The 23,077-nt window shown below is 45.8% G+C and overlaps 1 protein-coding gene across 4 annotated transcripts in view; it reads left to right on the top strand.

The window, feature by feature from the left end:
• The window catches only part of LOC132381270 (unconventional myosin-VIIa-like), a 137,889-nt gene that overhangs the window by 84,594 nt on the left and 30,218 nt on the right, over positions 1-23,077 (top strand). For all 4 annotated transcript variants that reach the window (XM_059950661.1, XM_059950669.1, XM_059950655.1 and 1 more), the window contains 11 exons: positions 1,449-1,568; positions 2,154-2,327; positions 6,114-6,341; positions 7,802-7,966; positions 10,329-10,446; positions 11,121-11,247; positions 11,965-12,134; positions 14,462-14,649; positions 16,026-16,138; positions 17,897-18,054; positions 19,107-19,260. In XM_059950661.1, coding sequence (XP_059806644.1) covers positions 1,449-1,568; positions 2,154-2,327; positions 6,114-6,341; positions 7,802-7,966; positions 10,329-10,446; positions 11,121-11,247; positions 11,965-12,134; positions 14,462-14,649; positions 16,026-16,138; positions 17,897-18,054; positions 19,107-19,260 — 1,715 coding nt within the window. The remainder of the gene's footprint in view (positions 1-1,448; positions 1,569-2,153; positions 2,328-6,113; positions 6,342-7,801; positions 7,967-10,328; positions 10,447-11,120; positions 11,248-11,964; positions 12,135-14,461; positions 14,650-16,025; positions 16,139-17,896; positions 18,055-19,106; positions 19,261-23,077) is intronic.

The raw sequence follows: 23,077 nt of genomic DNA, 5'->3' as shown, positions 1-23,077 counted from the left end.
TTGCCAGGGATGGTGGCAGAGGCTGAAACATTAGGGGTATTTAAGAGCCTCTTGGACAGGCACATGGATGAAAGAAAAATGGAGGGTTACGGGGTTGTGTGGGTTTGGTACTTTTTTTTAAGGATTATATGGGTTGGCACAACATGGAGGGCTGAAGGGCCTGTACTGTGCTGTAGTGTTCTATGGTTCTATACCTGCCAATCTGCAACTGTACTGCAGGTTCATTTACCTTATACCGTATACTGCACGCACTCGGATACAACACCTTCAGTCCTGTATTCACCTTTTTGATTTTGTCCGCTTTTTACATTGCAACTCATCCTGTTGACTGCAATTTTGCCCTGTCATCAACCTCTCCTCTTACACATTGCCTCTGTTTGTAAACCAGCTACCTCATCTTCAGCATTATCATCCGCCTTTCCTATGATACTTGCATTGAAATATACACAGCTCAGGACAGTAGTTGCACCATGCTCAACCTTTTGATTCCCGGCTTTGTCTGAAGTCTTACCGTCATCTGCCTCCACAACCTTCCATTACCTGCTCTGGCACTCTGGTTCCCATTCCACTGCAGCTCTAGTTTAAGCCCCATCATACAGCATTAACAAACTTTCCCACTAGGATATTAATCCCCCTCCAGTTCAGGTGCAAACTCTCCCAAGTGTACAGGTCCCACCTTCCCTGGAAGAGAGCCCAATGATCCAAAATCTTATGCCCTCCCTCCTACACCAACTCCTTAACCACATATTAAACTTTATAATCTTCTGTACACATGGCATGGGCAGCTATCCTGAGATCATAACCCTGGAGCTTCTGCCCTTTAAGTTAGCCCCTAACTCCCTGAACTCCCTATTCAGAACCTTGTAATCTGTGCTCATCGTTTTATTTAATGTAACCATTATACTGTAGTCTGCGAGCTTCATTTGAACAAGGAATTTCATTGTGCTGGTGTATATGACAACGTCAGAGTGGTTGGGAGATAGAGATACGTGGAAGCAGACAGGCAGATCGAGCCATGAGGCAGAAGGTCAGAGTGCAGGTTGGAGACAGCTTCTGTAGGGTGAAGAATGGGGAGACAAAGGCTGCCAGTGGGAGCCATTGAAGGACAGGTGGAACCAAATAGGGAGGGAGAAGTATCTGGGTAGTTGACGATAGGCCCAGGAGTGAGAAGGGGGCAAAAATAGTGAAGAGAGGAGGAGGTATAGGAAAATGGAACAGAAGTGGGAGGATGGAGATAGACCGGAGGAGAGAAGGGGAGGGTCACAGGAGGTAAGAGTTACCTGAAATTGGAAAACTCAGTGTTTGTGGCATTTGGGTCTGAGGTGCGGTTTTGTCAAGCTCGTGTTGGGATTCACCCTGAGGTTAGCCTGGGTCTCCTGGCCACACTGTCAGTAACGCTTCCCTCAATGAGTGTCTGACTTCACCTCTCGTGTGCTTGCCTTCATCAGTATCTGCGTAACTTCCTTCGAGCTGGACCAGTGGGGTACGCACCATTCTGCGAGGAGCGGCTGTGGCGGACGGCAGTCAACGGAGTGCGGACAGAGCCGCCGAGCTACCTGGAGCTGGAGGTGCGTGCACCTGAGTTGGGGGGGGGGGTGGCACTGCTAAGTGGGGAGGGTCGCTGTTTTGGAGAAACGAGTATGGAAGGTGAGGGACTGGTGTGGGAGAGATTGGGGAGAAGGAGGTGAGAGAAGACTGTGTGGGGGGGGTAGGGAGGAAAGGGGTAAGTGAGGCAGGGACGGATTGATGGTCACTCCTACAGTGGCAGAAGTTGCTGTTTACAACAGAGGGAGTCTGAGATAAAGGTTTTGTGTTATCTGGGAGTGGCATGGTTCTCTCACTCTCTCTCACACACACGCACACATGCTGCACACTGCATATGCGGGTGTGTTTCCTGTGTGTAGTTATCTCTTTCCAGGTAGACAGAAGCAAATGTGAGAAATGAAATGTCGATGTTGGAAATCCAAAATAAAGAAAATGCTAGAAATACTCAGCAGGTCAGGCAGCATACGTGGAGAGAGAATTCTGCTGCAGGCAGAGTGCAGACAGGCCTTGGCACATGGGCAGTCATTGAGGAAAGGTATTCTCTATGGACCAGTGTATTTTGTGGCTAGGCGACTGAGAAGCAAAGTCTGTTTTCCTGTTTCTGACAGGCATCCAAGACAAAGCAGCCAATGAAGGTGACTGTGACATTGATGAGCGCACGGAGCTACTCCATCTGCATTGACTCTGCTACCACAGCCAGTGAGTTGTGCAAGACCCTGGCAAGCAAAATTGGACTGACCGACTCCTTTGGCTTCTCCATCTACATCGCTATGTACCAGAAGGTGAGTTACTGAGACCAGTTGTGCACAGCAAGGTGTGTAAGGAGTTGTGGATGGCTTTGTTGCGGAGGCCACTGGACGCTCAGAGGGAGGGAGGAAAGTGGAGTTCAAGTTAGGGGAGACCTCTCTGAGATTTGAGTTCAGAGACTGATCTGATGTACATAGTTTGGAATCTGCTAACACTGTGCCAGACTGAGTTTCAAAGTCGAAAGTCAAAGAAAATTTATCATCAAAGTGCATGTATGTCACCATATGCTACCTTCAGATTTGTCTTCCTTCAGGCATTTACTGGAAAATGAAGAAATACAATAGATTTTATGAAAACTACAGAAAACTGCAGGTCATGCTGCAGTAACTAAATGACACTGGGAGCATGAAAGCCTTGAACGTGCTTTCCTGTAAGGCAGCTTGTAACTGTGCTCAGCGGGCTGGGCTGTGTCCCCCACCTTCTGTGATCTTTTCCATTTCAGGATGTGATGCAACCAGTCAGGACACTCTCCACTGTGCGTCTGTAGAAGTTTCCACAATAAAACAGGAGCTGGAGTAGGCTTCTCTAACCCTTACACTTTCCCACCATTCAATACAACCGTGGCTGATCTACTCAAGGCCTCATCTACTCCCCTCAATCACTCGATATTTCAAAAAATTGCCTACCTCCTCTTCAAATACTTATAACAATCCAGGTGTCCAGAGTCCAGTCATGAAGAGACTTTCAGAGATTCTCAACACCCACAGCGAGGAGACATTTCTATGTAACTCATTTAAGTGGCTTGATCTTGAAATCATGTCCCCTGAATTGAAAACCCCCCATCCATAAATCCAGTCATTTACTGGACCTCTTTGTCCCAGTGTTACTTCATGTGGATTGGTGTCAGTGGATTTGTGATGGCTGGTATGTTCTCAGTGGGTCCTCTGACTCTACACCTGTACAATTTCATACAGATGTTTTTTTGGATTGATCCTTGCCCTTGCAAAAGGCAGAGCTGTCGGAGAAGGTACAAAATAGAGTGGTGTCAGAGGTGAGAATGCATTGACTGTGCATTACAACCCAAACCCGTGACATCTACTGCCAATTCCTCACTGTCACTCTGTCCAAATGCAGACATCTGGCCAGCCCAGGCAGATAGGTAGTAAGTAACCTATTCATGGCAGACAAGTGCCAGCCAATGCCAATATCCAACAAAGGATCCAGCTATCACCCTCCGACATTCCTCATTGGAATTACAATCACCGAATTCCCCTTCTGTTAATGTCCTGGGAGTTAACACTGACCAGAAACAGATCTGGAATGGCCATTGTGGCTACTAGAGCAGGTTGGAGGTTCAAAAACCTATGGTGAGTAACTCACCTCCTAATTCTCCGAACCCTGTCCACCATCTACAAGGCTCAAGTCAGGAGTGTGATGGAATACTGTCTACTTTCCTGGATGAATGCACCTTCAATAACACCCATACAAGGTAGAGCAGCCCACCCGATAGGAACCCCATACGCATCTATTCATTCACTCCACCATCTTTTTTTTAAACTAGAGGCCAGACAAATGCAGTCTCCCACTACCACAACTTTTGCAGTAAAGTATCCCACCTTTGGGGACGTCAGCACGCCCGAAGTGCAATGGGATAGACTCATCCTGGGAGCACTGTCTCTCTGATGCCAGCACCATCGACACAGTAGCAGCAGTTTGTACTGCCTATGTGATGAAGTGCAGCCCACCATTGTTAGTACCTTCCAAACCCACATTCTCTACCAGCTAGAGGACACAGGTAGTGAAAACATAGGAATACGGCCACCTGGAAGTTAACCTGCAAGCCACATATCCTCTGGACTTGAAAATATATCACGTGGGTACTGAGTACAGTGTCCACTGAGCGAATCTGTGTCTGTAAGTCTATATTCTGCATTCTGTTTTCTTTTAACTAAATTGGTAAATGTGTTTATTGTTGTCACATGTACCAAGGTAGAGTGAAAAAACTTTGTTTTGCATGCCATTCATACAGGTCTTTTTATCAGTGCATTGAGGTAGCTCAAGAGAAACCAATAACAGAATAAAGTGTTACAGCTACAGAGAAAGTGCAGTACAGGTGGGCGGTATGGTGTAAGGCCACAATGACGTAGATTGTGAGGTTTCATACTAAGGGCCCATTTAGTAGTCATAGCAATGTGATAGACACTGTCTTTGAGCCTGCAGGTCTGTATTTCAGGCTTTTGTATCTCATGCCTGATGGGAATAGGTAGAAGAGAGAATATGTGGTTTGGGTGAGTATCTTTGATTATGTTGGCTACTTTAACAAGTCAGTGAGTAGTGTAGACAGAATCCATGGAGGGAAGGCTGGTTTCTGTAATGTGCAGAGCTTCAGCCTCCTGAGGAAGTAGAGGTACTTCCTTGAACATGACGTCCACGTAGCTGGACCAGGACAAGCTATTGGTACCGTTCACTTCTTGGAACTTGAAGCTCTGAACCTTCTCAAGGATTAATGCTAATGGGAACATGAGCAGCATCCCCATTTTATTGCAGTCAATAACTACCTTGATGCACTATGTGTGGAATGGTCTGTTTGAATGGCATGCAAAGATTTTTATTGTGCCTTAGTACATGTGACAATGATAAACCAATTACTAACATGTACAACCTTTCAGACTTTCAGATGAGGAATTAAGTACAAGGTCTGGTTACCTCTCCAGTGGGAGTAAGAGGTCCCTTGGCAGAAGAAGTGACCCTGAGTTCTGACTGGCAATATCCTTCAAACCCATGATCATTATCATTATAACCCATTGCTTTGCTCAAACTGACAGTCCGTTTTCAATCAGCAGCTTTGAGAGTATTTCACTGTGAATTTACAATTGCCATATGTGATGGAAAATGTTATAGAAATGGAAGCATTTCCCAAACAGTTACTGTTGCTCATTGTTCCTCTATTCAGCTCCTTCCTCCTCCCACATTCACCACTTTATGATATCTGCACATTCGAGTCGCTCCCCTCCAAGCTCCAAAAAACAGGTTCAATCCTAACCTCTGCTGCTGTCTGTTTGGAGTTTGCATGTTCTGGTGACACATGGTTTTCCCCAATGTCTTCAGTTTCCTACCCATCCCTGGTTTGCAGGTGAGTGGCCACTGTAAGTTGCCCTGCATGTGTAGCTGTGTGGTTGGATCCGGGGGGAGGGAGATTGGAATGTGGAGAATCAATTGGGATTAGCGTAGGATTAGTGTAAATGAGCGATTGATGTTCGGCATGAACAAGATGGGCCGAAGTGCCTGTTGCCATTCTGAATGGCTTCATGGTTTCAACTCATTCACTCCTCGGACACCTCCTCTTGCTGCTGGTCTTCACTATTGCCTGTAGGCGTGTCTGGTGCTCACTGCCAGTCCTAATGTTTGGGTTGCACTGGTGCAGTTTGCTTGGGCTGTTGGTTTTAGTGAGTGGGACGAGACAGAACTGCAGCCACAAGAAAATGCAGATGAAGGAATCTGGAGCAATACACAATATACTGGAGTAACTCATCAGGTCAGTCGGCATTTGTAGAGGAGGTTTACATTCAATACTTCATTTGGACTGGAAGAAGAGGGAAGATAGCCAATGTGGAGGGAAGAGACGGAGCGAGGGCTGGCAAGAGCTGGGTGGAGTTCAGTCCATTCAGTTCTGATAAAGGGTCTCAACCCAAATCATCAAATGTCCATTCCTCTCAACAGATGCAGCCTGACCCACTGAGTTCTTCCAGCGTTTTGAATGCTGATAGGGATGGAGCACCCTCTGACCTGGCTCTCTCTTCTCCCCCACACCCTACTGCTAGGTTTCCTCACTCGGGAGTGGTGCTGATCACATTATGGACGCCATATCGCAGTGTGAGCAGTACGTGAAAAGGCAGGGTGGGCAGGAGCGACACGCGGCCTGGCACCTGCTATTCCGCAAGGAGATCTTCACCCCCTGGCACAACTGCAGCGAGGACCCAGCCAGCACAGACCTCATCTACCAGCAGATCCTTCGCGGCATTCGGTTTGGAGAATATCTATTTGAAAAGGTAGGGAATCATGATAATTACGTTCTATGCAATTAGCATCTTATTATCAGCAGTGTATCTAAACATGTTGCAAAAACAAGAATATTCTCCCCCAGCATCTGGTTGGAATCTGGAACATGCTGCCTGAGCACATGGTGGAGGCAGAGACTGTCACAACATTTAAGTGTCTGGTCCTGTGCTTGAATTATCAAGGCAGAGAAAAATACAGTCCATGCGCTGGCGCATGCGGTTAGTGTAGAGGGGTTCTTATTGGTCGGCTGTGCTTTACGACCATTTGACTCGAAGGCTAAAGTTTTTCTTCTGCTTCCCCAAAGTTCTTGGACCTCAGTCATAGAGTCATCAAGAGATGCAGCATGGTGTAGGCCCTTTGGCCCATTGAGTCTTTGCTGACTATCAAACACTCATCTTCAGCAATCCCTCATTAATCCATTTTATTCTCCCCACATTCCCAACAATTCCCACCACTCACCTATGTACGCAGGGTAATTTAGTATCCAATTAACCAGCAAATAAACTACCAGTTGCTTCATTGGTTTGAGTGAAACACAACCACTCGACACTGGAAACATCCCGTCAGCAGGCAGGACTCTACATGATATGGTGGGTTGCCAGTCAGCAATGTTGTTTTACAATCAAGTGATTCAAGAGCATTCTTTGCATAAAGCAAAGTACTTAACTGCCACTTACTTCATTGTTTAATTTATGATTTGGCTGTTCAATGAAACACAAGCACTGCATTAGAAATGCTCAGTTTGCCTGCTTAAAGCATGTAGGCTTCTTTGCACAACTTTGGTATGTGGGGGGAAACTAGAGTGCCCGGTTGTGTGTGGCCATAGAGTAGTATAGCACAAAACAGGCCCTTCGGCCATCTACTCCATGCTAAAACTGCCTACTCCCATCAACCTGCACTGGGACCTTAGCTCTCCATACCCCTACCATCTAACTGCCTATCCAAACTTCTCTTAAACGTCAAAATCGAGCTCACAAGCACCACCTGTGCTGGCAGTTCATTCCACACTCTCACAACCCTCTGAGTGAAGAAGTTTCCCCTCATGTTCCCCTTAAATTTTTCACCTTTCACCCTTAACCCATGGCCTCTGGTTGTAGTGTTACCCAACCTCGGTGGAAAACGCCTGCTTGCGTTTACCCTATCTACGTTCACCCTGGCCCAAGTGGATGCTCCTCATTTGCCAGCCCATGTCAAGCTATCGCCCTACACCTCAGTCGAACCTCATTCAGAAAGACCGGCTGCTTCTGTCTGTGGTCAAGGGTCACAGGAAGCCGAGCAGAACGGTGTATTAGAACACTAGTTAGTATTTCCTCCTTCCTTCTATGGCAGACTACTTATGGTGGTCAGCTGGGAGAGTGTGGGAGGAGTGGTATCTGGTTCTCTGGGCGGGACTTGGTGGCTGACCAGGAGATGATTGGGCTGGTTAACTGGTGTCATTACAAACCCACAGGAGGAGGAGCTGGTGGAGATCGCTGCTAAATATTACTACACAAGGTTTGGAGTAGACACTGAGGCTGAGAAGGGGCTGGAGGTTGTCCGAACTTGTATCTCCACCAAACTCTTACGGAGCAGGCCTCCAGAGGAATGGAGTCAACAGATCACAGCATCAGTGAAGGTGAGTAAGGAACCTTATTTGCCAGAGCTGTTTAATCCTGGGAGTAACAGGAGAAATGAAAGCTGGTTGCTTGACAACCATGCAACAATTGGAACAGGACACAGCTCTCCACCTTAAACCCTTCAGCACTGTCAGTTCCTCACTATCTGCTGCTACACTGTGTCTGGTGCACACCTGCTGCTAGTCCGCCGGTAGTGAAAGGTGTCAGAGCGGATGGGATTGTGCCTGTAGACAGATGTAAGGTACCTGCTCACATGTCTTACAGACGGCTGGGGTGGGTGGAATCATGCTGCCCGCTGTATAGGCTATAACTCCTGGGTGGTTCCGGTGCAGTGGAGTGATATCAGCAACTGCTCCCTGTGGCTCTTTAACGCGCACTGGCTGTAGGCTACAGGACCACATATTATAGGAACCACGTGTTATGGAGGCTGGGAAATACCTTGTTAGTGAGGGAAATCTGAGGAGAATAGACAGCCTGATTCAAGCTAACAGGAAGGCAACAGTAACTCAAATAACCACACGTTACAACAATATTGCACAGAAGAGCACCTCTAAACATAAAACACATAAAACCCTGATGTGGATGGGCTACAGCGGCAGAATATCACGAGCATATACTGTGGGCACTTTATTACGCCTGGCGCATACACAAATTTAGCAGATGGGAGGGACAGGAGTACGACTCCACTCCTTTCCTCACCTATTGTAGGCACTGTGTCCTCTGCCACCATCAACACACACACACGAAGAATAAGGCCATTCCGCCCATCGAGTCTGTTCTGCCATTCCATCATGGCTGATTTATTATCCCTCTGAACCCCATTCTCTACCTTCTCCCCATAATCTTTGACTCTATGATTAATCAATCTCTGACTTAAATAGACACAATGATTTTGCCTTCACAACTATCTGTGGCAATGAATTCCACAGATTTGCCAGCTCTCTGGCTAAAGAAACTTTTCTTCATCTGTTTTCTAGATGGACATCCCTCAATTCTGAGGCTGTGCCTCTGGTCCTAGACTCCCCCACTACAGGAAACACTCCTCTACATCCACTTTATTCAGACCTTTCAATATTTGACGGGTTGAAATGATATCCCCCCTCAATCTTTTAAACTCCAGTGAGTACTGGCCCAGAGGCAACAAACGCTCCTCATATGTTAACCCTTTCTTTGCTGGGATCATTCTTGGGAACATCCTCTGGACCTTCTCCAACGTCAGCACAACTTTTCATAGATAAGTGGCCCAAAACTGCTCTCAGTACTCCAAGTACACTCTGACCAATGCCCTATAAAGCTTCTGCATTACATCCTTGCTCTTATATTCTAGTCCTCTCAAAATGAATGGTGACGTTGCATTTGCCTTCCGTGCTTTTGACCCAACCTGCAAGTTAACCTTTAGAGAATCCTGCATAACAACTCCCAAGTCCTCCTGAACCTCTGATTTTTTTCTCCCCATTTAGAAAATAGTTTATGCCTTTATTCCTTCTGCCAAAGTGCATGATCATCCACTTCCCTACAATAAATTCCATCTCCCATTTTTTTGCCCATTCCCCCAATCTGTCTGTCACCTGTGTACATCCTACTTCTTCCATGCCTCCTGCCCCTCTACCTATCTTTATACCATCTGCAAACTTGGCTACAAAGCCATCAATTTCTTCATCCAAGCCATTGACATATCATGTGAAAGTGATATATATCATAGGTACAGACGAAAGAGCGATGGACACATGTTGATAAACTCTCACAGACGTGTATGCACAGACATGAACACACAGACACAGGCAAATGCATGCACATCCATGGATACATATGATTATGTATTACATTTATATATACTGATACATGCACCAACACACACGCATCAGCACACACACAGAGACAGATCCACACACTCACAGATACACATATGTACTGTACACCGATGTAAAAGGATAACACAAAAATAAATATGCATACTCACAGGTTACACTGCTCACACTGCTATATACTCACAGGTACAGGGACACCTAAGTGTGCAAGGATACACAAAAATATAGACAATCAGATCACCACTAATACAGAGCAGATACATACAGGTCCACACACAGATATGCAGCACATGTGGGCACGCACATACACACACCCACACACACTCTCAGCCACGTCAACACACGAAGGTACTCCCCTGAGCTCAGTCTATGAGGGACACATCAGTTTACTGGACCCAACTGGTTTCAATGGCTACATACATTTTGGCTGACTGCAAAGTCACTTCTCAACAGACAATATCCTGTTAGAGGTTTATTTTCAACACTGCATTAATTATCTGTCTCTACGTGTGCGTGTGTGATTCATCACTGATCTCTCGACTATTTGTGACAGAGGTTATTCAGCACCGAGAAACCGGACCCTTTCTCTCTCAAGGCCCAACTCGTAGACCTTGTCCGCATGAAGTGGCCCTTGCTGTTCTCCAGGTTTTTTGAAGCTGCAAAGTTTTCAGGTACTGAGTGTGGGAATGAGTTTCCATCTTTGGCTATGAATGTGAATAGGTGTGTTACACTCTATTTATGCAAGTGCATTTGTCCATGTGCGTGTGTGTACATACCTGAGGTACAGCACGCTGACAGTGCCAGAGACCCAGGATCGATCCTGACCTCAGCTGCTCTCTGCACTTCCTCCCTGCGACTACGTCTGTTTTCCCTCGATGTTCCAGATTCCTCCCACGTCCCAGGGACGTGTGGGTTAGTAGGTTAAATTGCCCTGAGTGTGTAGGTGAGTGGTGGAATCTGGGGGGGATTTGATGGGAATGGGGGGAGAATGAAATACGACAGATGTAAACTAATGCTGGATGGTCAGCATGGTGGCTGAAGCCATTTTGCTGTGTGGTGTGACTCTGGCTAACGTGTGTGAGTCTGTGGTAGCTGGGAATCTGCTGTGTTTCTGCCGTCCCTGCAGGACAAACCTGGGCAATCCCTGGTCACCCACATCCAAGCAACAATCCGGGGGGAGGGCAAAGGGTAGTGTCACCATACTGCCCCTACCCTTGGTACGTAGGGTTAATGACACGGGGAAGAGGGAAGGAACTGCAGACCAACAGGACAGTAGTGGCCTTTGGCACGGACCGTGGGCAGGTAGGCTGGGCTGTTGGTTCACTCACATGCCGTTCACTTCCAGGGCCCACCCACATCCCAAGCAAGCTGGTGGTTGCTGTCAACTGGCTTGGCCTCAGTCTTGTGGACAAGAGTGAGAGAGTCCTATGGAAACGTTCCTTCCCGGAGATCACCGGAGTGAATACGAACAGGTCAGAGCTCCAGGAAATGGGCTTCTCTTGCTGTATACTCTCCCTCTCTCTTGCAACTCCCCCCATTTGGAATTCTCCTCACCCTTCTCTTCTGTCCTACATCTGCCACTGGTGTCGGCTGGGGCATTTAAACCCTCTCCGTTACTTCCTTCCTCTTCTCTACAGCTCAGTGTGCTTGGCAAGTCTCTGGGATCTGGACTGGTGTTTGGGCTGAAGGCACACCAAGGACAGAGTTGGGCTGTTGGGCAGAGTTTACAGAAGTGTAGAGGTCATGAGAGGGTGGAGGTCAATAGAGTAAGAGGTTGAGCTGGGGGTGGAGATCATGTCGAGGTTGGGGAGGTCTCACTATGAAGGAGGAAGGAGGGAAGGATTGAAACACATCAACTTTTTCGCAGCCATTTCAGTGAGCTGATGTAAGTAGCAACCAGCAGCTGGCAAGGATCAGGGTGGAGGGAGGTGGTTACGGTAACAGGATGGAACAATTCTTGTGTTCAAAGGAGGATTATTGTATAAACTCGGGGCAGTCAGCAGAAGCCGATTGGCCAGGAGCTGGGTTGGAAATGGAATAATGGGCAAAATTGTTGGGCTTCCTGGACAAGACCCGGTGTGAGCCGAGATCTCCTCTTATTTTGATGTGGCTGGTGTCTTGTCACTTCTGCCAATAAGTATTTTGCTTGCAGTGTTTTGTAACCTCCCACACCTGACTGTTCCACACAGAGCTTCGAAGCTGTTTGGGCAAAGTGTGACAGTGAGCACACTGCAGGGCGAGGAGTATACCCTCACATCTGGGCACGCTGCCGACATCGCTGATTTGCTCATGATGTTTCTCAATGGTCTGAAGGTGAGGTCAGAGTATGCGGTGGCACTGCTCAACAGTCCCAAGCAAGGTACGGTAAGCATTTATGCCAGTTCCCTGGTGCCACTCAAACACACCTGACAACTTTGTCTAGAGACCAAGCCTTTTCCCTGATTGCACAGAGTAAAGGAGCAAGAGTTACCCGATTGCTAAAATCTGCTGGGCTAATTCATTGTTACTTCTTCAAATGTTTGATCAAGTTGGTTAAATATGAGCTTCTCTCGATAAATCCTCACTGACTTTCTCTGATTAACCTACCCTTTCCAAGTATTGCTTTCCGCTAATCCATGGAACTTGAGTTGTCCGATAAGTTCCTATCGCCAGTACAGCAGTAACAACTGAGCCATTTTTAGCCTCGCACCCGAGCAAAGGGTGTTGCAGAATGGAGCTTAGAATTATTTCCTACATTCTTTTAGAAGTGTGTGGAGCTAGTGAGTTTGCTACTGTTAGTAGTCATTTCAGTTTAGAATTACAGAGTGCCTCAGCACAGACACAGGCCCTTTGGCCTCTCTGGTCCATGCTGAACTGTCATTCTACCTAGTCCCATTGACCCAAATCTGGGCAATAGTCCTACATACCCCTTCCATCCATGCACATCCAAACTTCTCTTAAATGTTGCCATCTAACCCATATCCACTGGCCATTCATTCCACACTTTCACCACCATTGGCGTGAAGGTCCCCCTCAGATACCTCTTAAGTATTTCACCTTTCACCCTTAACCTATGACTTCTAGTTCCAGCGCACCTAACTTCAATGGAAAAAGTCTGCTTGCATTTACCTTATCTTATTCTTTGTAATTTTGTATACCTCTGTCGAATATTCTCTCATTCTCCTATGCTCCTAACTTTATAAATTATATGTATTAACATTTTTGTAAATGTTCTCTGTATTCTTTCAATCTTTTGATATCTTTCCTACAGGCAGGTGACTAGAACTGCCACAATACTCAAATTAGGCCTCATCAAAATCTTTTACAACTTCAACGTAACATCCTAACTCCTGTACTCAGTACTCTGATTTATGAAGGCCAATGTGCCAAAAGCTCTCTTCATGACCCTAGTTACCCTTGATGCCACTTTCAAGGAATTAAGGTCTGTAGTCCCAGATCCCCTTTGTTGTGCTGCATAACTCAGTTCACTATGATTCATCGTGTAACACCTCTGCTCATTCATATTCTTCCTCTTCCATGCCTGTGTCACTTCCTTCCTCCATTAAACCACATCTTCTTTCTGCACACAGAGTTTACATTGCTCTTTCACATCACACGGGGTTTACCAACTAACTTTCTTCAGGAACATCCTTTGCCCCCCACCCCCTTAACCCCAACTTCAGTTTTCTTTCCTCCAGGCTTTCTGCATTGTTTGTTTCAGAGTCAAGGAACACGCTCTTCAGCCCATATTCATGCCAATCATCAAGAAACAATTTATACTAATCTGTCCTCTCCCCATGTTATTACTCTCCGCTTATTGCTCCTCAGTATTTACTTTCAGAATCTACATTACTGAGTGAAGTTAAGAAATGTATCCAGCTGTAAATAAAGTTTGAGATTCTCAGTTGATATGAAACCAATTGTAAATTTTAAATGCCCTTGATAATATTTTAGTGGAAGGGGCTTCATGTTCAGGTTGCATTCAGAAGCTAATTGATCTCTGTATGTTCCTAAGACCGAGCAAGATGAATTTGTGGTGGGTGAATGGAGGAATAAAAAGAAGGGTCTGCTTTAGGCTGGAAGATGACAGAGATTAAATAACAAAGGGTACTTCCAGAGGACTTAGTTGCAAAGCCATGGTCCTGAAATTGTTATCTTGTTTTTATTGTGTACCGTACCAGCAGTTATGGTCGAAATGACAATAAAAAATGACTTGACTTGAGCTCCTTGGAACATCCTGAAATTATGTAAAACACTATATTAATAAAAGTCTTTCTGAGGTCTAAAAAGTGAAATAGCTAACAAGATTGTTTCTTCATCTGTTCATCAACTATACCTTTCCTACCAGATTTCTGTACATAGTATCAGATCCCACAGTCTAACTGTTCATTTGCAGTGGGTGTCCTTATAGGTTAACCGTATCTCTATTGTCTTTAGTGTCTGATACTACAGTCTAATGACCATCTCTTGTGCTTGACCCTACAGTCTAACTGCCCTTCCATTGTGTCTGATCCTAGGGTCTAGTTGTACCTCTGTGATGTCTTGTCCTCTAACTGTATCTCTATGGGCCACCCTATAACCTAATGGTGTCTCTGTAGTGTCTGACTCCACAGTTTAATTGTACCTCTGTGGTATTTGACTTTACAATAAAAACTTTTGTGTTCTTCAGTGCAAAGTTAAATTTTCTGTCACATTTTTCTATTCCAGATGACCCCATCTTCCTAAAATTTGAGAAGGGTGATTTGATCAAGCTGTTGAAAACTGAGGAGAATACTCAGGTGCAAGATTACGGCTGGATTCAGGGGTTGAATGAGCGTACGGGACAGACGGGAAGTATTTCCCTGGCGTCTGTCTACGTCATTCCTATCCTCAAGAAACCTTCAAAAGACGTGATGGTATGTTGGCTCATTAGTATTTGTGTAGAAATGGGCTCCTTCTGGGTCTAGGTCTCTTGGCTGAGGCCCTGCCCTTTGTTGTATCTGGGGACCATTGCCCTTCCCATTACAGAGCTAAGCAATGCACAGCAAGAGTCCACACCTATTACAGGCCTGTATATTCGCTCCCTACTGTTACAGGGCTGAGAGTTCCTCCTGTTCTGTGCCATCCACAAAATATACTGCACCTATCACGCAGGCTACTCTGACCGCACCTCCGAAAAGAATGATTCCTGCCCCCAAAGAGGGCAAATGTAGAAGGGACACAGAGACACCACCATCTGCAAGTTGCACTTCTCGTCACACATCATCATGACTTGGAAATGTGTGCCATTTCTATGTCATCACTGTATCTACTCGCTCCTCTCCAGCACCCTCACCAGTGGGCTGCAGCGACACAGCTTACCCTCACCTTCTCAAGAGTAGTTCGAGATGGGCAATTAAATGCCCATCATACTGACGATATCCAGATCACTGCGAAATAAATACATTTTGGAAATAACAATTTAAGAGAGTGTGAGAAAATAAAAGTCCAGCATACTCGTTTGATCTGATAATTTCTTTTCAACATTAGCTGGAATTGATCATTAAACAACAGTGACCCTTGCAGAGTCATAACAAGTTTACACAGTGTTGTTGTGAAGGGAAATTCTTGTTTGTTTAGTTTATTAGTGTGTTTTAAGGATGTAACTAGCTGAGTGAGTAAGGGGGAAGCAAGTGGTATGGCATCTCTGGGCTTTCAAACACCATTTGATAAATTACCACATAAGATGATGTATGTAGAATTAAGAGGGAAGGGTTGAGCATGAAGTTCAGGGTGAGTAATGAAAACAGAGCTGGCCATTTCCAGTTTGATGGATCAGTCCTGTGCTCTTAGGAATTCTGACTATTTTAGATAAAAGGTAGAGCTTCACGGATGATACAAAGTGGTGAAGCAGCAGCTAAGGATCTGTAAAGGCAGGCAAGCAAGCGGCTCAGGGAGTGCGCTCAAGTGTGAAGTTACTTACGGTGATTGTAAGACAAGGGCCAGAACATTTCTTTAAATGGGAGAGACCACAAAATTATAGTGCCAGTGTGGACTCGCTGGGGAGGAGGCTCTGTTCCCTTGCTGTGTGCCTCTACATCCAGCACCTGTCAGGTTTGATAAGTCTAACCAGCTGCCTGAAAACCAAAGGCGATACGACCAAATAACCCCGCATCTGTCAAGACTCAAAACTCAAAAGTCAGGAAATGCCATTGTTTAAATGTCGGAAACTGTGATAAACATGTTCTTCCTGAACTGATCAGTAGTTCCCTTATCACACTGCATTCTCAGCTCCTGAATTTTCCCTTGGCAGGATTTGATCTGCATGTCTCCCGACCAGCGGCGCCAGGCCACACAGACTATCCCTCCAGATGAAGTGGAGGCCAAGCTTTACACCCTCGAGGAGTTCTCCTACCACTACTTCAGGTTCACCTGGCTTCTTGAATCTCCAACAAATCTGCAACGGATATGCCATCTTTTAACTTTATTGTGTCTTTGTTTATGAAGTTTTTTTTAATAACTCACTGGGAGTTAAGTGGAGAGGGAGGTCATACTCAGGAAGCAGTGAGTCTGCAGAAGGACTTAGACATTAGGAGAATGGGCAAAGAAATGGCAGAGGGAACAAAGTGTAGAGAAGTGTATAGTTAAGTACTTTGGTAGAAGGAATAAAGGCATAGACTATTTTCTAAATGAGGAGAAAATTCAAAAATCAAAGATGCAAAGGGACTTGGGAATTCTTGTGCAGGATTCCCTAAAGATTAGCTTGCAGGTTGAGTTGGTGGTAAGGAAAGCAAATGCAATGTTGGTCGTCATTTCAAGAGGATTTGAATATAAAAATATATGTAATGCTGAGGCTTTTAAAGTATTTTTTCAGACCAGGCTTGGAGTATTATGAGCTACTTTGGGTCCCTTATTTAAGAAAAGAAGAGGAGCACCTATCCTAAGAAAGAATGGATAGGGTCCAGAGGAGGTTCGCGAGTGGTTCCAGTATGAAAGAGTTAACGTATGAGGAGTGTTTGAGAGCTCTGGCCTTGTATTAGAAAAATGCGGGCCATCTCATTGAAACCTATGGAATGTTGAAAGGCTTAGACAGAGTGGATGTGTAGAGGATGTATCCTAAAGTGGGTATATATCCTATAGTTGGACCAGAGGGCACAGTCTCAAGATAGAGGGACATCCATTTAGAACAGAGAGAAGGAATTTTCTGAGTTAGACGGTGGTGAATCTGTGAAATTCGTTGCCACAGACTACAGGAGGCCTGTCTTTGGGTATGTTTGAAGCGGAGGGTGATAGGTTCTTGATTAGTAAGTGTGTCAAAGGCTTTGGAGAGAAAGCAGGAGAATGGGTTGAGAGGGATAATAAATCAGCCATGATGAAATGACAGAGCAGACTCAAGGGACTGAATGGCCTAATTCTGCTCCTAAGTCTTATGACCTTATAATATGACTTGCCACGCACAAAGCCAAGTTGACTACCTCTTATCAAGCCCTGCTTATCCAAGTGCTTGTATTTCTTCTCTCTTTCTCTCTATCTCTCTCTCTCTCTCTCGCTTTCTCTCTCTCTTTCTCTCACTTTCTGTCTCTTTCTCTCTCTCTTCTCTTTTTCTCGTCTCTTTCTCTCTCTTTTCTCTCTCTCTTTTTCTCTCTTTCTCCCTCTCTCTCTCTCCCTCTCTCTTTCTCCCTCTCCCTTTCTCTCTCTCTTTTCTCTCTCCTCTCTCTTTCTTTCTCTCTCTATCACCCCTCTCTCTCACTTTCTCTCTTTTGTTCTCTTTCTGCCTCTTTCTCTCACTTTTCTCTCTTTCTCATCTGTCTCTTTCTCTGTCTTTTTTCTCTCTATTCTCTCTTTATCTTTCTCTCATTCTTTCTCTCTCTCTCTTTTTCTCTCTCCCTATTCTCTCTCTATTCTCTCTATCTCTCTTTCTATTCTCTCTCTTTCTCTCTCTATTCTCTCTCGTTATTCTCTCTCTTTTTCTCTCTGTCTTTCTTTCTCTCTCTCCCTTTCTCTTGCTCCCTTTCTCTTTCGAGAATTTAGCATTGTGAGAGAGCCAGTACAGAGCAGCATACGACAGGTTTCCTTCTTGGTGGAACAGAAGGCCCGGAGTTGTTGCTTCTTGTGAATTAGATCTGTTGTGTTGAGTGTGACTGAGTTGTAGACGGTATTAATCAGACCCTTTTGCTCCTTCAGGCCCCCAGGTAAAGAGTCAATGAGCCGAGCGGTGTTTGCAAAGGCTCGTGTGAAGGACCGGATCTGGGCCTGTTCCAAGGAGCCACTGAGATTGCCTTTGTTGAAGAAAGTCTGTGCCAATCCAGAGATGGTACAAGTGGCATGCCAAAGCTTCACTGATATCCTTTTGGTCAGAGCAAGCAGTCTCCAAAATCCTCCTCAACCCCATATCTTAGAGGTTTCTGACCAAGAGAGCTACTAGCAAAAGTATACATATAAGGTTAAATTTCAGATTGCACAGATATCCAGTGCTCACTGTAATCACAGCCGGAGATCCGGTCCCCACTGTAATCACAGATAGCCAGTTCCCACTGTAATCACAGTAAATCTCCCCCCCCCCCACTGTAATCACAGATATCCAGTTCCCACTGTACACATTGGAGAGATTTCAGTGCACACTGTGAAATCAATTGAATCTACGCCCTTGGCTTATGCTGCACCCTAACACCAGCCCAATGGACTGCCTACTGTATATCAGTCCCTTGCATCGTATTTGCTGGCCATGAGTGTTATCATTCTCTCTTGTTGGCATCCCCTGATCTTAGGAGGTCAGCTCCTGCTCCAGCCGAGGTCCTCACCTTCCTACCCACCCATTGAGAGACTTTTCCTTCTGTTGCCCATTTTGGAGGGTGGAGCCAGGAATTTCCCAAGGTTGGGATGTGTCAAAGCTGACTATCTCCCTGACATCAGTACTGACTCCCCTGCCAGCAATGGACAGCTATAACTCCAACTGTGAACCTTGTCACAGTTGTTAACACCCAATCTGCCTGTTTTGTCACCCGATTACCCTCACCAAAACTGACTGAGTTGATCTGCGTGGGGATTAGGGAAAAACCCAGACCCAGAGAGAAGCTGATGGTTCCAGTGTTCAAACTCCATGAACTGCTGCTTGTGTTCGCTGGTAGAGCAAACAGAGTTAAGGGAAATACTGGCCAAGATCTATTTAATGGCTGAAGATCCAATGGTGGGAGTATGTCATCCATTGAAAAGTCCCAGTATGTGGCACTGAGCTGGGGCAGGTGCAAGTCCAGCCAGCAGCTTACAGCCCCAACATGAACTCAATTCAGGCAGTCAGCTCCCTACTGTGTCTTCTCAAGTCCAAAACACTGATTTTGTACCTACCTGCCCATTATTCGATCCCCCCATATTGATTCCTTAATCATCACCGTACCTATAATGAAGTACATGGGCGATTACCCAGGTAAGCTGTCCAAGACTGGCACTCAACTTACTGACCAGATATTTTCTGGAGCCATGCAGGAGGAGGCTCTACAGGATGAAGTCTACTGTCAGGTCATGAAGCAATTGACTGGCAACCAGAACAGGTAAGCACTGAAGTCAGACCTTGACTCCCAAATCCTCACTTACTCAGAGGTCAGAGACTCATAGAGTCAAAGTGGAGTTTATTGTCACATGCACAAGTACATGTCTGTACAGGTGCAATGCAAAGCCTATATTACATATCTGCTAGGGAGGGATAGAATGGAAACAGGCCTTTTGGCCGATCAAGTCTGTCTGTGCAATCAGCAGTTGTGGGGATCTAGAGCCAAAAACAAATGCTAAAGTTCATTTTAGTCCTGACAAAGAGGTTCAACCCAAATTATAGACCATCCCTCTGCCTCCAAACATGCTACCTGACCCACTGAGATCACCTTCAGTTTGGTTTGCTCCAATGCTTCTCATTGTTCACACTGATTTCAACATCCACTGCTCCTCAATGAGCAGAATGTGCCCAGAATCCAGTGCTTCCCATTGATCACACTGTATCCAACATCCAGTGCTTCCCATTGATCACACTGTGTCCAACATCCAGTGCTTCCCATTGATCACACTGTGTCCAACATCCAGTGCTTCCCATTGATCACACTGTGTCCAACATCCAGTGCTTCCCATTGATCACACTGTATTCAACATCCAGTGCTTCCCATTGATCACACTGTGCCCAACATCCAGTGCTTCCCATTGATCACACTATCCAACATCCAGTGCTTCCCATTGATCACACTATCCAACATCCAGTGCTTCCCATTGATCACACTGTATCCAACATCCAGTGCTTCCCATTGATCACATGTGACCAACATCCAGTGCTTCTCATTGATCACACTGTCCAACATCCAGTGCTTCCCATTGATCACACTGTGCCCAACATCCAGTGTCCTTTGCTGTTCACACTGTGTCCAACATCCAGTGTCCTTTGCTGTTCACACTGTGTCCAACATCCAGAGTCCTTTGCTGTTCACACCGTGTCCAACATCCAGTGTCCTTTGCTGTTCACACTGTGTCCAACATCCAGAGTCCTTTGCTGTTCACACCGTGTCCAACATCCAGTGTCCTTTGCTGTTCACGCTGTGTCCAACATCCAGAGTCCTTTGCTGTTCACACTGTGTCCAACATCCAGTGTCCTTTGTTGTTCACACTGTGTCCAACATCCAGTGTCCTTTGCTGTTCACGCTGTATCCAACATCCAGTGTCCTTTGCTGTTCACGCTGTATCCAACATCCAGTGTCCTTTGCTGTTCATGCTGTGTCCAACATCCAGTGTTCTTTGCTGTTCACACTGTGCCCAATATCCAGTGTTCTTTGCTGTTCACACTGTGTCCAATATCCAGTGTTCTTTGATGGTCACACTGTCCAACATCCAGTGTTCTTTATTGACAACACTAACTGACTGTGTTTGTTATTGATCACACTGTGCCCAACATCCAGTGTCACTGATTGATCAGACTGTGTCAAAGTCTGGGGTCACAGTTTACTCACTGTATCTACCATCTAGTTAAGCTCCTTTGACTGTGCAATGTGTTGCTACCATTGTGAAGTCTGTGTAATGTTGTACATTCTGGCCTACTCTGCAGGTCAAACTGAATGAGGAAATGGAAAAGAAAGAGAGGGCTGATAGACACAAATGGCCAATCTGGATAGAAACAGTGAGAACAAGCGAGCAGGAGATAGGGATAGTGCTCCTCCTGACCCACACCCAAGGCAAGCTCCAAAGCCCAGAGGCTTTGCATCTCTGGACTTCGTGGTGTATTCAACCCCTTCCCACAGGGGCTTCCAGAGAAATGTCTACTCCTTCTCCTGGACAGCTTGAAATGCACACAAGTTGGAAAATCAGATCGTTTCCAGCCTGGGACCACAGTGTGGAGGAAAGTCCTCCTATTGCTGTAAGAGGCCAGGTGGTGGGCAGGTACAGAATGTGGACCGGTCGACGAGAGGAGAGGCTGTACTGGATCTAGTTCTGGGTAATGAACCTGGTCAGGAGGCAGACCTGTTGGTGGGGGAGCATTTTGGTGAGAGTGACCACGACTCCCTTAGCTTCAACCTAGCTATGGAAAAGCATAAAATGAGACAAAATGGCAAAGTGCTTAACTGGGGAAGGGCTAACTATGAAGGGATGAGGCAGGAACTAGTGAGTGTAAATTGGAGACAGTTGTTCAAGGATGAAAGCACAGAAGTAATGTGCGGGAAGTTTAGGGACCATGTGCTGGATTCAGGACAGGTTTGGCCCACTGAGACAAGGAAAAAAAATGGTAGGAAAAGGAAACCGTGGCTGATGAAACACGTGAGGCAACTCGTCAAGAGGAAGAAGGAAGCATATGTTAGATATACGAATCAGGAAGGACTCATGAGAAGTATAGGGTAGCCAGGAAGGAGCTTAAGAAAGGACTTAGGAGAGCTCGAAGGGGGCATGAGAAGACATGTAGGATTAAGGAGAACCCCAAGGCGTTCTATGCATATGTGAAGAACAGAAGGATGACAAGAATGAAGGTGGGGCTGCTAAAGGATAAAGAGGGCAACATGTGCCTGAAGGCGGAGGAGGTTGGTGAGGTCCTAAATGAATACTTTGCTTCAGTATTCACAAGTGAAAAGGACCTTGATTACGGTGAGGTCGAAATAGAACAGGTCTATGTGCTGGACAATGTGGAGATTAAGGAAGAAGTGTTGAATCTTCTCAAAATCATCAAGATTGATGAGTCACCAGGGCCAAACATGATATACCCCAGGTTGCTGTGGGAATTGAGAGAAGAGATCGCTGGAGCAGTAGCTATGATCTTTGAATCCTCTTAGGCTGCAGAGGAGGTGCTGGAGGATTGGAGAATGACAAATGTAGTTCCCTTGTTTAAAAAAGGTAATAGGGAGAATCCTGGGAACTATAGACTGGTGAGTCTTACGTCAGTGGTCTGCAAACTGTTGGAAAGGATTCTTAAGGATAGGATCTACGAGCTTTTGGCCAAGTACAGTCTACTGAAGGATAGTCAACATGGCTTTGTGAAGGGAAGGTCGTGCCTCACGAGCCTAATTGAGTTTTTTGAAGAGGTAACAGAAGAAATTGATGAGGGTAGGGCAGTGGATGTGGTCTACATGGACTTAAGCAAAGCATTTGACAAGGCCCCTCATGAGAGACTCATCCAGAAAGTCATGAGGCATGGGATCAGTGGAACCTTGGCTGTTTGGATAAACCTTGGCTTACAGGAAGAAAGCAGAGGGTAGTTGTGGAAGGGAAGTATTCTGTCTGGAGGTCAGTGACTAGTGGAGTGCAGCAGGGATCTGTCCTGGGACCCCTGCTATTTGTGATTTTATAAATGACCTGGATGAAGAGGTGGAAGGATGGGTGAGTAAGTTTGTGGAAGACATGAAGATTAGAGGAGTTGTGGATGGAGCTGTAGGTTGTTGAAGGTTACAAGAGGATATAGACAGGCTGCAGAGTTGGGCAGAAAAATGGCAGATGGAGTTCAATCCGGACAAGTGTGAGGTGATGCATTTTGAAAGGACAAACCAGAAGGCTGAGTACAGGGTTAATAGTTGGTTATTTAAGAGTGTGGATGGACAGAGGGACCTTGGGGTTCAAATCCATACATCCCTCAAGGTTGCTGCGCAGATTGATGGGATAGTTAAGAAGGCCTATGGGATGCTGGGCTTCATTAATGGGGGCATTGAGTTCAAGAGTAGAGAGGTCATGTTGCAACTCTACAAATCTCTGGTGAGACCACATTTAGAGTATTGTGTTCAGTTCTGGTCACCTCATTATAGGAGGGATGTGGAAGTTATGGAGAGGAGATTTACCAGGATGTTGCCTGGATTGGAAAACAAGTCTTATGAAGCAAGGTTAGCAGAGCTGGGACTTTTCTCTTTGGAGCATTGA

This window comes from Hypanus sabinus, chromosome 2 (genome assembly GCF_030144855.1).
Source record: "Hypanus sabinus isolate sHypSab1 chromosome 2, sHypSab1.hap1, whole genome shotgun sequence".
NCBI classification, from domain to species: domain Eukaryota; kingdom Metazoa; phylum Chordata; class Chondrichthyes; order Myliobatiformes; family Dasyatidae; genus Hypanus; species Hypanus sabinus.
The sequence above is the reverse complement of the archived record's forward strand: the minus strand, read 5'-3'. Positions and strand labels throughout refer to the sequence as shown.